Genomic DNA, 17,510 nt, shown 5'->3' on the forward strand with positions numbered 1-17,510 from the left:
GAAAGCTCTGAATACCCCAGAAACAACTCACAGACTATATGAAGTTCAAGAAAAAAACAAAAGCCAGAAAAAAATAATGAAAAACCATTATGCTTAATCTTTACACACTAAGAAAACTTTGACTAATTCCAGGTTACAACTTGTTTTACATGTACTTTATGCTCATTGTAACTAGTAAGATTTTAATGCATACTATCAAACCTTTAAAAAAAAACCAAGTACTGACAAAAATATATTCATATATTTTTATGAAAAATGCTTAAATTCTGTACATTTATCTTTGTTTTTAAAATAAAGTTGTTCAATTTATTTTAAAAAAGAATCATTTCTTTAACTTTTCAAAAATTTGGTCAGTTGTGTTATGGTTTAGGCCTCTAAGCCATCCAGCTTCTTGTTCCTGGCCATCTAGGCAGTGCTGGGCATACAGTCCCTCTTGTGGCTTGGAGCTCAAGTTAGACCAGTCATTGGTTGGACACACCCACAGGCTTTGAGCTACTATTGCCCCAGAGCCTCTTGCAGGCAGGAAAAGTTGTGGGTAGATAGGTTGAAGGTTTTGTGGCTTGGTTGGTGTCCAAGACCCACCACTGGGAGCCTAGCCTGGGTACGAAAGATGGCTGGTTCAGGCTCCATATCTTCCATTGTTCAGGGACCTCACTAGCGCCACCCTCATAGGTTATCAGAAATTTCCCTTGTACTAGGTTACAACATTGTCTTTGAAAGGCCCACCTATTCTCGTCGTCTCTTCCCATATTCTCTACCTCTATCTTCTCCTTTCCCTCCTAATCCTTCCTTCAGAGAAACAGCAATTAAAATATCAGCAATGTAAAAACAAATGAATAACAACAAAATGGCAAAAGTGTCACTTTTCCTGCACTAGTTTACCAGAAGGGAAAAACAGTGGTGACTGAACCATATCTGACAAGGGTATGCTAAAACTTTCTGAAATATTCAAGAAGACTATATGAAACACACATTTACATATGCAGTAATACTAACATAATTTTATGTGAATAATATGACTTAAAGTACATATGTCATTAATTTAATGTCAAGATTAATTTATGACCTCAAACACTTTATATTTAAAATTTGTATTTCTATATTTATTAAAATTAGTTCTTTGAAGGGCTAGAGAGATAACTCAGTGATTAAGAGCACATGCTGTCCTCGCAGAGGACCTGGGTTCTGTTATCAGCACCCACATGGTAACTCACAATCATCAGTAAGTCTCCAGTTATGGAGGATTGTAACACTTTCCTGGCTTCTGCAGACACTGCACATATGTGGTGTACATAGGCACACAAAACACTTATGCGTAGAAAATAAAAATATCCAAACCTCCAAGCATGATGGCACATGCTTGTAATGCCAGCACACTTATGAGATAGAGGCATAAGGATCATGAACTCAAGGTCAGCCTGGACTACATAGCAAAACCCTGTCCCAGAAATGTTCCTGATATGCTAATCCGAATGTCTATATAAATTAAAACAAACATCTCTATAATTATGCATATGCAAAAATATTTTGCTCATTGGAGAATATCTACGGTGGCAGAATATCATGCAAATGAGCATGTGAATTGTTTTTGGTAGGTTTGGTAGTATCACCATATCACACTGCTACTCATATTTCTGTATGACCCATGGACCAGCTTAGGAATGTGTCTCATTAATCACTATGGCAATGGCACAGCTAAGAGGGGATGGGTCATTAAAACTCCATCATCATGGATGAGTTAGAAATGAACTCAGATCATACATCTTTCCCAGGTCAGGGATTCTTTTCCTTATAGAAAAAGAGGCAACACTTAGAACCAAGTTTTGAAAATATGTATCTGAGCATTACAGAACCATGTAAGATTCTTCATATGCTAAGAGGTCAGCAGAGAGCTAGGAGTTCACTCTGTTAATTATTTTGTTATTTTAACCTCACAATCACCTTGTGAAGTAAGGAATAGCCTCATTGCTTTATAAGGAAAGGTAATCAAGAAGACATAGGTGACTTTCTTGGGCTCAGAGAGGTTATAAAAACAAAGTAAAAATTTAGATTATTGCTACTAATAAATATTTTGGTTTTGGTTTCTGAAGGCTAATAATATACATAAATTAGGAAAAGTCATTACTAATTTGAAGGTATTCCCATTTCCAGACACAGGAGGCTCAGGGAAGGAGCTGGAAACTTTAGGCTGATTTTGCTGGTGTTCATTGACCTTGACCTTGTACTAGCCTTATCAACATTTTTTCAAAGTTGTTTTTCAGGAAATTAGGTATGACCTAAAATAAAATAAATGTTCATTTCTTTTATAAGGACCATTGCCAACTATTTGGTGTGGAGAATGGTTTATTCCAGAATTCCAAACCTCAGCAGGCGCTTTCAGTATAGATGGCTGGAATTCTCAAGGGTAAGTGGCTGACTATTGAAATGTTTCATCAGTGGCCAACTTTATGTGCTGGGGGTAGTTCTAATGTCAACTACTCCAGTAAGAAAAAAAAAAACCTTTATGGATGGGATATAGGGAGCTTGCAACTTAAACTCTATTTTAAACTTTTTTTGCATTAGTTAATTTTATTCAGGTATACCTAGTTTTCCTTAAAATTGTCCCAAGTTCTACATTGTGGCTTTATAATTAATAATATTTAAAGTGATGCATTGGGCCATCCAATCTTGTTCAAATGTTTCTCCTTAACAACCTATTTCAACCCTTTTCAGTGCTTTTAACTGAAATTATCATTTTGATGTTTTTTAATGATACACCCCTTTCAAAGTAGTTCAAATTTATTTTAATTCCTTTACCTTTTTTCACTGGCAAACACTTGAGATAATTATGTGTATTTGTGAGGTTTTATGTGATGCTTTGATCTAGGAGTGCAATCTAGAAAAATTCAGTCACAATAATGAACATATACATCATTCCAGCATCATATCACTTTTGTGTTGAGAACATTAAAGGCCTATTTTATCAAAATTGAAGCACACAATTATCATTAACTATGATTACTTTATGCAGTATGGTAAACATTGCATAATACCATATATGTATGGAAAATGAAATAGTTTATCCAAAAAAAAAAAAAAAAAAAACAGCAAATAGGAAGATGGTTACTAGGAGTTGGAGGAGGGAGAGCTGGGAAAGAGATGTGCATCAAAGGGTACACAATTTCAAATAGACTGGAAGGATGCAATCTGATGATCTATTTTACTATGACTGGTTTTCAAAATTTTTCCATGCTCTAATTACATATAGAGAGAATTTTACAGTTTCTTTTTTTAATTTGGTGTTAGAGTTACAAGTTTAACTTTACTTAGATATTTAATCTTGATTCTATTCTAATTCTGCTAGACCCATTTGAATTTCCTCCATGGTATCTTCAAGTGCCTAAATCCAATCTCCCCTCCCCCACCAGTTACCTAGCCCCTGAATGTTTGTTTTTCATCCACCTTTGTTGTCTCCTAACTTACATAGACAGATGTTTCTTTCATCTGCATTCCCAAGGCTGGTGACTAATTCTGCCATGGCTTAGAGGACTTAAGGATTTTGTAGCTTTAAAAATTACTTTATTTTTATATCTATTTAAATCAAAGTGGATGCCAAGTTGTATAAGCTCTTATTTTCTTTAACATCCACATTACTTATTAGAGAAACTGGGAAATACAGAAATTTACAGTGGACTAGTATACTTGGAGAGTGATACAGTTATTTGGAGGTAACTTTTGACCCTTTACAGACAGTTACTGGAATATACAGTACCTTATAAAGGGTAGATATGCACAAAACAATTATGTACATTTAGGTCAAACCAAATAGTTAAGATACAAAACAAGTAGATATTTTTACTCTGTGTGTATTTTTAACTCCTATGGATCACATAAAAGATGATACCCAGCTGCTCTCCAGCCTCACTGTGAAGAAAATGAGAGAGCAAGGTGTAAGAAGTAGTGTGTGAAAATTTGAGGTTAGGTATAAGGGGATGTTTCTTGAGCATGAAGTGCTAAATATAATATTGAATTGCCAAAGAAGGTTGTAGGATCTCTCTCTCTCTGGAGGTTTTAAAAATAACTCCATCCCTTACCTCTGAGAAGGGTTGTGTTCCCAGAAAGGAAAGGAAGGAGAAATGAATTTAAGCTTTAATTCCCTTTGCCCCACTCCAACAACCTGACTCTAAAATTGTGCATGGGGTATTCCAGGCCACCGTTCTCAGGGTCTCTCTCCCTCACTGTCTGCTGGTACACTTCCAGTCTCCAGAGAAAACTTACATGACATTTATTTCTGCTTTCATCCCAAGAGTAAACCTTGGCACTTTCAAATCCTGCTTTGGAAGTCCCTTACTTGTTTGTAAATGTTTTCTTATAATGGCATAACAGGACAGATGGGAAAAGTCTTTACATCTGTATTTTACTCTACTATGACACTATAAATGGGCTCCTCACGCTGCTCATGGTGAGACATGGTCTGCTAGTCTGCAAACAAGAACTATGATTGCCCACAATTCCAAAATTTTCCTGGTAGAGCTGCAGTCCTCAATAGGTACTAAGTCCTGTCTAGATCCTTGAAGAGCATCTGCTTATGTCTTATGCATTGTTTTTCTACAATCAAATATTTTCACTTAATTGTAGCTAGAAACTAGGGATGAGCAGAGTTTCATTTTCTCCATCTGATTTCAACTTGGCTTTTCCTCTCTGGCATCTATCTTCAAGGGGGTAGGAAGTATTTTTGTAGATGGTTTGACTTATTTTCCCCCAGCAATAAATTTTATCCAAAGCTTATATTGTAATTGATTCTTTCCCACAGGTAATCCAGGGGACCACAACTCTGCTGCCTCAGTGGGACAAATGTGTTAACTTTATTGAGAGTGCCCTCCCTTATGTTGTGGGAAAAATGTTTGTGAATGTTCACTTCCAGGAAGATAAGAAGGAAATGGTAAGTGGAACCTTCTGGATGATAAAGGCAAACACCCAGAATAGTGGTCTTCTGGGCAGATCCGACAGACAATGAGCCACAGTCTGCAGTCTACCTTCCAGGGTGTATAGATCGAAAGGCATTGTCTTCCACTTCTTTGCATTTTTTTTTTCAGGAAAAAAGGAATAAAGCTCTTTAAGTGTGAGGTAGGTAAACATATATCGAGGGTTTGAGGACAGACAATGTATGCAAGAGCTGTCCAGAGGAGTGGGCCTGGGTGACTGGGGATATTTGGTATGTCTGCTTAGAGGCAGCTAAAATATTAGTCTAGGTGCGGTTCAGGATCATGAATTTAAAGATATTTGTCACTATGGTTACATGTTTTTCTCCATCTGTTTCTCAACTGCTTTAAGGGAGAGAAAAATTATATATATATATATATATATATCTTTCGGCATTACTGAGGTTTATTTGACATATAAAATTGTATATATTCAATGTAATGATTTGACATACACTGTAAAGAGATTACCACAACAAAATCAACACATTCATCACCACATTGACTGTTCTGTGTTTGTCTGTGGGATGGTATTGTGTGACACTATTTCTGGGGAGCCAGGAACAAGCATCTACTCACTCTAGCTAGGGAACTGACAAAAGCAATGACCCCACCAAAGTCCAGCTTAATGAACCACTGAGTTTCACTGGGGTTACCTATATGGTTATGGGAGAGAGGATCAGGGATGGCTGAAAGCTCAGTCCAGCATGGGTGACTGCTCACAAAGACCCTGGAGTGCCAGCATGCAATACCTGCAGCTCAACAGGTTAGAGCATCTTTGTGTCAGCAAGCTGGTCTGTTTTCTTCCATACAGCTTGGTTGTTTTTACCCTTTCAAGTAGCTTGTCTGGGCTCTTGTCTCCTTAGCAGTCTTTCCTGTGGAAGCTTAGGGAGGGGACTCGTGTACCTCGTCAGTTTGAAAAACTTCTCCAGGCTTCTGAGTTGTTTAGAGTCCTAAGGAGCATCTATTTAAAATTTCCAGTCTCAACAAGTCCCACTTATTTTTTTTAAAGAACTTCTTGCATCTTAATGAAAGGAAATTGATATATAACATGTGGACACTTAATATGTACTCTCACAAATTTGAAGCATACAACACAATGTATATTGTTAGAAACTAAAGTCACCATGCTGTGCATAAGATCACTGGAACTTATATGAAAGTCTGTGCCATTTGACCAACACCATCTAATCCCACACTATGCCACTGACAATTTCTGTTCATATTCTCTGTATCTTGGTGTTCCAAAAATTTGTGGGAGGATTTGAATATAAAGCTTATTTTCCTTCGGTGTCTGGCTTATTTCACTTAGCATTATGTCCTCCAAATTTATCTTTGTTATTGGAAAAGATAAAAGTTCCTTGTTTCATGAATAAACAATACATAGACACGCATCATACTTTCTACCTCTTTGCTCAGTTATGACCATTTAGGTAATTCCATGTCTTGGTTATTAGGAAAACTACTGCGATGAACATGAGATTGAGCTGCCTCTTTAAGACATTCATTTATTTCCTTTGGCAATGTAGCTAGTAATAGGATGGCTAGGTTATTAGGATAGTCTTGTTTTGAATTTTTGGAGAATCTTTTAAACTGTTTAACCTCGATGACAGTGCCAATCCATAGTTCAAGTAGCAGTGTACAAGGTTTCTTTGTTTTTTTTTTTTCATGCACTTTCCTCTTCTGACTTTCATAGTAGTTACCTTAACAGCCATGAAATATGATTTCACTATGGTTTGGATTTTTATTTTCCTGCCTAGTGACTTGCAATGCATTTTTATGTGTCTCTTGGCTATTTGTATGTCTTTGGAAAATATCTAGTCAGGTCTTCTGTTCATATTTTGTTAGGTCATTAGTTTTGCTACTTTTGCTATTGGGAGTGTACTTTTGAGTTATATGTTTGTATTAACTACTTTTATGTGAATTTTCTCTGTATAAACTACATTCTACAAATGCCAGTAAGCAAAATATCCCTGTGTGATCCACTGATAGAGTACTGCTTTATCAATCAGATGTAGAAATAATAGGAAGCAGGTCGTTTATAACCCTTGAGTTTGAGGGTAAAGACACCGAGTCTACTCAGTCATAGTGGTTCACATGTTTGGTGTTATATAGTGATAATAATATCAATTGGTGGGTGTTATATATCCTATACTGGAGTCTATATTTAAATACCACTAATCTAAATACAACCTCTTTTGTTAATTTGTTATTTACTATCTTTGGAGAATTTCTATCAGGTTTGAGAATATATTTTTTAAATAAACAGGCCTATTCCAAATAGGATCACTGAAAAATGAGTGCTTTGTTTTAAAATGCTCAGTATTCTTGAATGCATTTGCTTGCTTTTTGGCCAGAGTAAATACACAGAAACCTTATTAAGTAATCACAGGGATATCACTGGAATCTTGAGAGGTTATAAATACAATGAATAGATAAAAAAGTCTATATACTGGGAGAGGTTTGGCATACATATTTAACGAATCTGAAAAGTAAGAAATTAATTTTTTCTCAGTTTTGGTGCACATGTTCTCTTTTCAAGGCTCACGATATGACACTCTAAAATAAGTTGATTTCGGTGCTTTCTCCATTTATTTTGATATACATGAGGGTAGTATATTAACTGTACAGATATCCCCTTTTACATTAAATTACCCCCCCATGACAAAATTGTTTGTCTCAGGTGATAGTCAAGTTCGAAACTTGTAAGAGAAAACAAATCTTGCTTTTTTAGCCTCATTGTAGGGATCCCACCCAAGAGCCACCTGTGAACACTGATGCACTAAGACTTTCTAAGACTGAGAGACTGTGATAGCTTATTTACCAGGAGGAGGCTGTTAAACAAATGACTATGATCAGGAGGTTAAAAACCTCAGGTGCTACTGAAAACTTCTTTCGTGGACAAATCGTATGGCCTTGTTACAATGCAGAATCCATTGCTAGATGGCAAACCCACTGCATTTTAACAAAGGTTCCCTTTAACTTGGTCCAGTCTGGGGCCCTAATTTCTAGCAAATTCCCATTTTATCCTGCTGCTGTTCCAGGTACCACACTTTGAGCAGCCAGTCCCTCACTTTACCCACTAGAAAATAATTATCACCTGGAACAGACGTCCCGGTGGTGAGTCACTGGAGCAGGTCAGGTCAGGTCAGGTCAGGTCAGGCCAGTTGTCTCAGACAGCAATACTTTTTGTTTACTTAGACTGTAACAGTGTGAGTAATCCTTCAGTTTTCAGTCTCTGAAAATCTAAATGATTGAGATTGTGTCAAATCCTGGGCAAGGGCCTCTGGACTTGTATCCTGCCTCTCCCTAAATTATTGAATAGTATTTTTTTTTTTTTAATATCAGATACTGTTCTTTAATGTTTCAAGAGTTCCCTCCACAGCAGGGTTGGCCTAATGGCCGCTGGTTGATAGTCCCTGACATTCCTGTTATCTGTTGTGGCTGTGAGGGAGCAAATGACTCATTTCAAGGTTTCCTTTCTAGAGGAAATGTGACTTCTTCCTGTCCCCTTCTGCTGCCATACCTCTCTGCCTTTTCCAACCTACAAATCCACTAGCACTGTCTTCTTTTTCGTGTGTGTGAGTGTGTGTGTGTGTGTGTGTGTGTGTGTGTGATTACACACTACTGTTTCTTTATGATTTTCTAAGTGCAAGTATACCCATGTAAATGCAGGCACACTGACCTCAACCCTTATTCCTTCACTCACAGAATCATTGGATTTTAGCCAATTTAATTAGCAGTGAGACAAACAGGATATAGAAAAAGAATCTTTCAACACAGAGCTACTTATGAATCCTCTGCCATTCAGAGAATCGGACAGAGATGTTAGCTGCAAGTCTTGCTTGTATGGTACCTAAGAGACTGGCCACTGGTGTGAGCAAAAGGAGATGGGAGGTCTCTTTTGATGTCTTTGAGATCTGATGTAACACTATACAACAGAGCTAGGATATTAGCCCTGTGTATACATTTAAATTTCCTAGGGATTATATTTTTTTAAAAAGTAATAGGCTGGTAAGATGACTCAGTGGTAAAGTTCTCCTTGTATAAGCCTTAAGACCAGAGTTCAATAAAAGTTTAGCATAGCAGAAGCAGGTGAAAATAATTTGATTTTAGTACCCTAATCCAATGTAAAGGATTGTTGTTTTCACGTGCAAGCAGAGGGAGAGGTGGACATTAGGTATTTTCCGTTTTAGTACTCTTTTACTTTTCTGAGAAAGGGTCCCTTAGTGTACTAGAGCCTCACTGATTTGGTAAAACTCCCTGGCTAGCAAACCACACCTACCCAAATGCCAGAATTTTAAACACGAACAGACACTTCTAGCTTCTTGCATGGATTTTGGGAATGTGAACTCAGGTCCTCATACTTGCATACTAGGTACTTTTATGACTTAGCCATCTCCCCAGCCCTTAACTGCTACCTTAAATGCACAGGGACATGTCTTAGATTAATGTTCATAGAGGGTCAGATGAAGATTCTCAGGAAAGTAAGGAATAAAAATGATTGTCATGAGGTTTAGTGCAATAGTCATGATATAATTAAACCTAGCGATGGTGGTTATGGTGATTAACTTGGGGTTTAACTGTATATCCATTACTCTTCTAAGCACACTCCAGATGTGGAGCCATTTATTATTGATTTTGTGATTGCTATTAGTGTTTTCACTTTCCAGATTGACAAAGCTGAGGCTTGGAGAGTATACATAAATTCCACCCAAAGCATGAAAATTGCCTAGGTTAGGCCTAAATCCAGTTAATCTGGTATAAGCCCATGTTCCATTGTGAATTAGTTTTCTGTTAACTATAATTAACTTTTGAAATAATTAGCTTACATAAAACAAATGTCACATAAAAAGAATCCCCAGTTGTGGTGCTTCCAGTCTGCAATCAGGTGACCCTATTGCTTTTTGACCTGTGACAATACAGCCTTTCACTGAAGATGCAGGTTGTATAACACAGCCCTTACCTTATAGACAAGAGGTAGGAAGAGGAGAAGGTGCAGTGATTTAAGTATCTTCTCCTAGGTCCTATACAAAGGCTCTACCATGTTTGGATAGCACCATCTTGAGGGCAAGCATTTGGCGCATAGACATTTGAGGGCCACATAAAATGTAGACTAGGATGTATTCCCCAGCTTCTCTCTGAAAGATACCTGCTTCAGCATCAGTGACTTCACAGTGACTTTTAAAATTCAATTTAATTCAATTAATTCAAACTTGTTAGAAGCATGCTCTAACAATGAGATAGAAAAGCAAAAGGCACCCGTTTCCCATTTCTTAGAATTTTTTTTTTTAGCAGCAGAAAACAGAAAATGTTTTGTTTCTAGCATTTCAACATTTCAAAGAAAAAGGCAGTGAACCTTAATTGAAGTCCAACTAGTTGAATTCCATTTTTGTGTTCATATGTTTCTCCAAAGAAAGAGGCAAACAATAAGAAACAAGAGGACCATCAGAGCTTTGATGTAAAACAACACTGTAGGCATGTCTTTGGTTCAGTCTGCATACCAAGCTCAATTTATAGTGTTTTCTGCATATACAAGTCTAAGGAGTGTTCTCTAATATTTGGAGTAGTGAACCGAAACTGTACTTTTCAAGCTTTAAAAAAAATTGTTACTTGCATTCCATAGTTACTAAGTATAAATGTAGACATACATATTAAAGAGCAATATGTTTATTGTGCTCAATTTTTAAAAGACTTTTTTTTTCCCTAGAAAATTTTCTAGTTTCTAGAAATTTCAGTAAAGTTAGAATTTCCTTCTGAACATTTTGGCTAAGCTGAATGTTTGTTTCTGTTTTTATGCTTTCTTCATATCTCCTTTTATTTCATTATACACACTACATATGCAAACACCCTAATTTTACCCCTGTATCTCTGTTCAACCAGGAGGTGGTTTTTTTGCTGTTTGCTCACATTTTCTGTTTTTTTAATCATAAATAGATCCCATTAAAGGAAAACAGTAACAATGACCACCACAACAGTTTTTGTTGCTTTGTAGACTAGTAAGGCCTTCTTTAATCTTCTTTTTAAAAATGTGCTTTTATTTATTTGTATGTGTGTGAACCTGTTTGAATCTGTGTATCACATGTGTATAGAAACCTGTCTGGGGTAGAAGAGACAGTATTAGTTCCCCTGGGATTGGAGTTTCAGGCAGTAATGAGTCACTATGTGTGTGCTAGGAACCAGAGCTGGGTCTTCCACAAGAGCATTAAGCATTCTTTACTACTCAGCCACCAGAAACAATGACTTGACCAAATTCTTAAGAAAATGGCTGCATCTAGAGAAGATCATCCTGAGTGAGATAACCCAGTCACAAAAGAACAGACATAATATGCAGTCACTGATAGTGGGATGCTAACCCCAGAGGCTTGCACTCCCCCAGAAACAACTCACAGAATGTATGAAGTCCAAGAAATAAAGAAAACAAAACAAAACAAAAAAAATATTTACAAAACAAGAAAACTTTGACTATTTCCATGTTGCATTTTGTTTTACATGTACTTTAGCTCATTGTAACTATTAAGTTTTCAAGGCATAAAATCAAACCTTGAAAAAAAATCAAGTACTGACTAAAAATATATTCATATAGTTTTATGTAAAAATTATGTTAAAATCTGAAAAAAAGTACTGACAAAAATGTATAATTTTAAGCAAAAAATGTTTAAAATCTGTACATTTATCTTTGCTTTGTAAAATAAAGTTGTGTTTTTTTTAAAAAAAAGAGCATTAAGCATTCTTAACTGCTAAATTAATCTGTGCTGCTCCACAACAACAACAGACACTGTTTAGGACTACTGCAATAGGTATCACCTCTCTTGCAATAGAAAAAAAAAGAGCTTACATTCAACCATGCTTGTTAGCAAAGAAACCAAGAGGTTTATAGCCAGTAAGCAGAATGAGAGCCATTGGATGGCAAAGTCCCTAGAGGAAACATGGAGAGAAGGAATATCTTACCTAAACTTATCCTCGACACAGGTAGGCCAACGTAATCAGATATTAAACATAGGAAATGAAGGCTTTGATCTGATACTGGGAGAAATGAGACTTTGAAAACTGAACATTCCTTTTAATTCTATTGAGCAGAACGTTTGCTGAGAGTTGGCAAGGCAGGTCTGGCAAGCACAGGATGGGGGTAGAGGCCAGGGAGGAGGGCAGTGTCAAGATTTAACTGGAAAGGGGGTTCATAGGAGACCGAATAAAGTTTGGTCAAAGGGAGAATCATTGCCAGCTCTTAGATAAAAGCTAAATTGATTCATTAGGTACCAAAAATCTTCTATACACACAAATTTAATCTAATTAAAGTAGGGAAATCTTTCATTATACTTCACATTTAGACTATTAGGTGCATAATACAAATTTTATTTATTGCTTAGAACAGTTCAGTTCTTCTTGTACTCTAGAAGTTTCTGCTCTACCCCTCCAACTAATAAAGCCATAGATGACCTACAGATGACTACAGTGTCTTCCATTTGTCTGAGCTGCTCTCTATGTGAGCAATTTGGGTATAATTCTTATCCTAAGAATGAAATTCTCCTCCTACCTCATACTGCTTCAGCTGATGTTGAACACTTAAATACTCACATGGGTCCAATTGTAGTGGTAAGTTTGAACTTGAAACCTCCATATACTAGGAGCTCACCTCATCAGCGAGTCAAGATAATTGAATTGATGTGCTCCCATTAATATTCTTTATGTTCTTCAATTCCCTTGTTCACCATTTCTCTCAGTGGTTGAGTAATTGAGATGTTACTCTAATGTTGATGTCAGAAGTCATCTGAAAGTCAGTGTCATGCATTAAAGCACTGCCCTTATACTTAGTGGTTCTTTGTTCCCTACATATGCAATGCTCATGAGAGATGCTGTCAGGAGAATCTTTAGCCAGAAAAAAATGTTCTCTTGAACACAGATTATGCACAGAATAAATTCTCAGACAACCAAATTTCCTTGTTTAGTCCATCTAGTGAATCATGCCAGTTAGCAACAGGGTCAGTTTTTAGAGAAGCTCTGTTAAAGACTTGTCTGAAGTAGGGAAAATTGAAATTATTTGGTTTTAGAATATTAACCTTGCTGCATTGGTGTCTTAGACAGGGTTTCTATTCCTGCACAAAACATCTTGACAAAGAAGCAAGTTGGGGAGGAAAGGGTTTATTCAGCTTACACTTCCATATCACTGTTCATCACCAAAGGAAGTCAGGACTGGAACTCAAGAAGATCAGGAAGCAGGAGCTGATGCAGAGGCCATGGAGGGATGTTACTTACTGGCTTGCTTCCCCTGGCTTGCTCAGCCTGCTTTCTTATAGAACCCAGGTCTACCAGACTGGGGATGGCATCACCCACAATGGGCTGGGCCCTCCCCCCCTTGATCACTAGTTGAGGAAATGCCTCACAGCTGTATCTCATGGAGGCACTTCCTCAACTGAGGCTCCTTTCTCTGTGATAACTCCAGCTTGTGTCAAGTTGACACAAAACCAGCCACTACAATTGGAATTTCAATATCAGTAATTCCCTTTACCAAGTTGGGAAAATTAGTTAACCTCTTTGAACCTATTTTCATATTTATAAATTGTCCATGAGTATCTGTTGCTAGAAGAATGCAGTGTAACAATCACTCACAAAATCAAACTGGCATTTAGCCATAAGCAATTGCTTCTGATACATCTGGAGTCCGTGGTGGTCCCCTCTACAGCTCTGCTGATTTTGGCTGTGCTTTCTCAAATGTCTGGGGGTTGGCCCATCAAAATTAGTTTTGGCAGAAGTGACTGGGACAACTAGGCCCAGATCCATGTGTCTTCCTTCTATCATCTGTCTAGCCTGGACATGCTCCCATGGTAATGGCAGAGGTGTAAGTCAGCAAGCAGAAGCGTGTGAGGTCTCCTGATGGTCAGGCTCAGAGCTGGCATAAAGGTTGTGATCTTCATTGTCATCTTGACTAGATTTAGAATCACTATAGAAACACACCTCTGAGAGCATTTGGATTTAGTTGAGGAGGAAAGACTCAAGTATGGACAACACCAGTCAATGGACTGTGACCCCCTATATGAATATAAAGAAAATAAACATCATTGTTCTCTGTTTTTTGACTGTGATACAGTGTGACCAGGTTCCCCATATTCCCATTGCTATGCCTTCCTCACCGGATACAAGATCGACCCTTCCTCCTTCTGGCTTTTTTTTTTTTTTTTGGTCAGGATTTTTATCACATCACACAGAGAAGTAGTTAATAAAAATACCAGGAATACTTCCTGTTGACCAAAGCAAGCCCAAAGGCAGGGCCAGATCTACAGAGCTGGGATTTTTAACGAGATGATCTAAAGCCATATAGTGTAGGTTGTGAGTAAAGGAAAGGAAGCAAAATTAAAGCTGTGATTTTAGATTATCACAGAGATAAAACAGTACCTGCCTTTTTTGGTTTCGGGTGAGGATTAAATGAGATAATTTTGTTTTGGATATATTCTTTACTTACATTTCAAATGTTGAGATAATTCTTAAAGTTGGGTCAGCACAATCCATCATGCACAATAAGTAACCAGTCAATGTTAGCACGTTTCTTCTGTGGGTCATGCCTACCATTCAGAGAAAAGGTAAAGTTTATAATATGAAAGTTTTGACACAGGCTCTGGCATATTCTGCATGCAGATTGTCTCTTTTTAATCTATCTTAGAGTGAAAGAAATACAGGAACTTTTGTCATTATACTAGGTCCCCATTGATTCCTGTTTAAGAGTTTTCAGTTGGGAAAAAAAACCTGCTTCTTTTTTTTTTAAAGACTTATTTTTTATTTACATGTATGCGTTCGTTTCTGGGTTAGTACATCCACATGCATGTGGGTGCCCATGGAGGCCAGGAAAGGGTGTAAAATGCTCTAAAGTTTGAGTTACAAACGTCTGTTAGGTACCAGGAACCAAACTGTGATCCTCTGCAAAAGCAGCATGCACTCTTAGCTGCTGGGCCATCTCTCCATCCCTGGAACAAAAGATCTTTTTAATGCCATTGGCTTGGCCACATCCCAGAAGCTGCCCTATCATTTACCATTAGTTTGGCTCATAGGAGAATCTCAAGAAACTACTCAAGGAGTCAGATATAATTTTTATAACAGATCCAGGTTTCACAACTCTCTATGGGCTGAATCTTGTTGCAGTAAATATCCTCAGACTCCAGTGTTGACAACTCACTTATGCAATCTTTGGTAAAATGACATCCAGCGAAAGAAGTAATTTAGATAGCTCATTGGGGATGCTTTTGAAATAAGTGTGGACATTATTCTTGGCTTTGGCCTTGAGTGTGCTGCCATGATTGCGACACATTTGGCCCACTTTTCACATTTGTTGTCTCCATCTTGGGATAGCATTGGACAATGATGCTTTTGCCACATTTTATTAGTCACCATCTGGGCAAGCAAATTGGATTATACCTCTGAAGTGCAAAAGGCTGGTACTGGAGACTCATTTACACAAGAAAGTATTTGTGCCTTAATTACATCTGAATATGAGGAATAACCAAAGGTAGTTACTTGCTAGGGAAAGGGTGTAGTTACCACAGCTAAGGTCAAGAGCTGAGCCATTATGATGACACAGTTAACTTGTAAATATTATTCTAGTTTCTCATCCATTCCCTCTGAGAGTGGCAAAGTGGCAAACAGGACTTGATAATTATAAGATAGGAAAGAGCTTGCATATTCATATTCAATGAAAGGGATATTCTTCCTGCTCCTAGCCCAGTCTTACAGTTGTGTGTCTTTTGATGAAAAGACGTGCTATAAACTCTTATGCCATCAGACCAACATGCTTTATGGCATTACTCGGGCCCAAATAATGGGACCTTCTTCTTTTATTTTTCTTTTTACAACATGTTTAATGGCTATGTGAGTTTGCTAATCCTGGCAGTGTGATATGATTTATTAGCTCATTTGGCTGCCAGAAACTGCAGCAGTTTCTGTACTTAGATTTTTTTTTTGATTAGCCACTTGTTCTACTTTCATTGTAGGCCGGTTTTTACTTATTTCAATGAAATGATTATGTTTTTAATCAGAAGCTAATTAAAATTTATTTACATAAATATTTATAGCCTAATGAATTAATTAATATGTAATATTTATAAATCCATTTAATGTTTGCATTTCTAGTAAAATGACAGTTGCCCTTTCCTGAGGGTATGCCCTCTCTGTTTCAGTTAACTACAAACAATAGCAATGACACCCATTCTTCCTTTTTGCTCATCAAGTGATTTGATATAGAGGAATCAGACTTTGTTCTACTTGAATGGCGTATGGAAATATATAGATAGAGACAGATAGAAGACAGACAGAAGACACACACACAGAGTGAGAGAGAGAGAGGGAGAGAGGGAGAGAGAGAGGGAGAGAGGGAGAGAGAGAGAGGGGTAATGTTGATACTACCAATTTAAAAGTCGACTTGGTTAACTTACCAAATTATCTGCTCTTCATAAAGTTTGTAGGCTATAGACATTCTAGAGACATTTGCTATTCATTGATGAATTCTATAGATGGACTCAGTTATGCATCACTAAATTTGAATAGGTCTGTTTTTTAAAATGACTTTATAGAAAAAGAATCCCATATACTTCCCCCCTTTTAAAGTTCCATATTATTAAATCTCTGCTATATTTGAGAAGTCACTACTATCTGAAAGAGCTTGATATTTTCTCTTATACTAGATGCTTATTATAGATTTGCATACTTGAAAAATGTTTGATTCAATTTCAGTTCCTTATTAAGTATCTACTGGAAGCATTCTTTAACTTTTAACAAGCTTACTCAGTGTGAATGGTTTAGTATATGTACACAAGCTACAACCATCAAATCTAGCTTCTCATGTGCTAGTCCCTTCATGCTCCAGCCTCTAATAAACACTCTTTGATTTTCAGGTTGACTTATTCATTTTAGTGTTAACATGTAGCATACTACTTCATCACTAACATTTGTTATTTAAAAACAATAGCCATAGTAGCTGGGGTGAGATGATACTGACTGTGGTCTCCACTTCCCCAATGGCTAATAACACTGAGCCTTTTCTTTCATTGGCTGCTTGGCCATTTGTATTTCTTTTTGTAAGACACTGCTATTCAGTTCATTTGCCCATTTTCAAATTGGATTCCTTGGGTTTTGTTTTTCTCTTTCTTTTTGGTACTTTATATGGTTAGGATATTAATACTTAAGTGGATGATTAGCTCACAGATATTTTCTTCTTCTTACTAGGTTGGTTCTTCATTCCGTTCCTTTACTGGCATAGAGGATTTCCAGTTTGATGTATTCCAGCTCTGTATTTTTGCTTTCATTTTCTGTCCTTTGAGAATCAAATTGAAAACATCTCACAGTCTACTCCAATGTGTGGAGCTGTTTTCTCTGTTTCCTTCTAATAGTTTCTTAGATCCATTCTTCTTCCTTCATTGTACAAAGTGAGAGACAGGGATCTAGTTCAATATTACATATATGAATATCCAGTCTTCTCGGTACCATTTTATTGAAGAGGAAAATGTACATATGCCTTTTGTTGGGAATCAGTTGGCTGTAGATGCATGAGTTTATTTCTGGCAT

The 17,510-nt window shown here is 37.1% G+C and overlaps 1 protein-coding gene across 1 annotated transcript in view; it reads left to right on the top strand.

The window, feature by feature from the left end:
• Positions 1–17,510, top strand: part of PHEX (phosphate regulating endopeptidase X-linked) — a gene marked incomplete at both ends in the record, with an annotated part of 233,764 nt that overhangs the window by 72,516 nt on the left and 143,738 nt on the right. Inside the window, 2 exons of the mRNA XM_080909936.1 lie at positions 2,311–2,404; positions 4,793–4,921. Coding sequence (XP_080766062.1) covers positions 2,311–2,404; positions 4,793–4,921 — 223 coding nt within the window. The remainder of the gene's footprint in view (positions 1–2,310; positions 2,405–4,792; positions 4,922–17,510) is intronic.

This window comes from Micromys minutus (assembly GCF_963924665.1).
Source record: "Micromys minutus genome assembly, chromosome: X".
Lineage (NCBI taxonomy): Eukaryota > Metazoa > Chordata > Mammalia > Rodentia > Muridae > Micromys > Micromys minutus.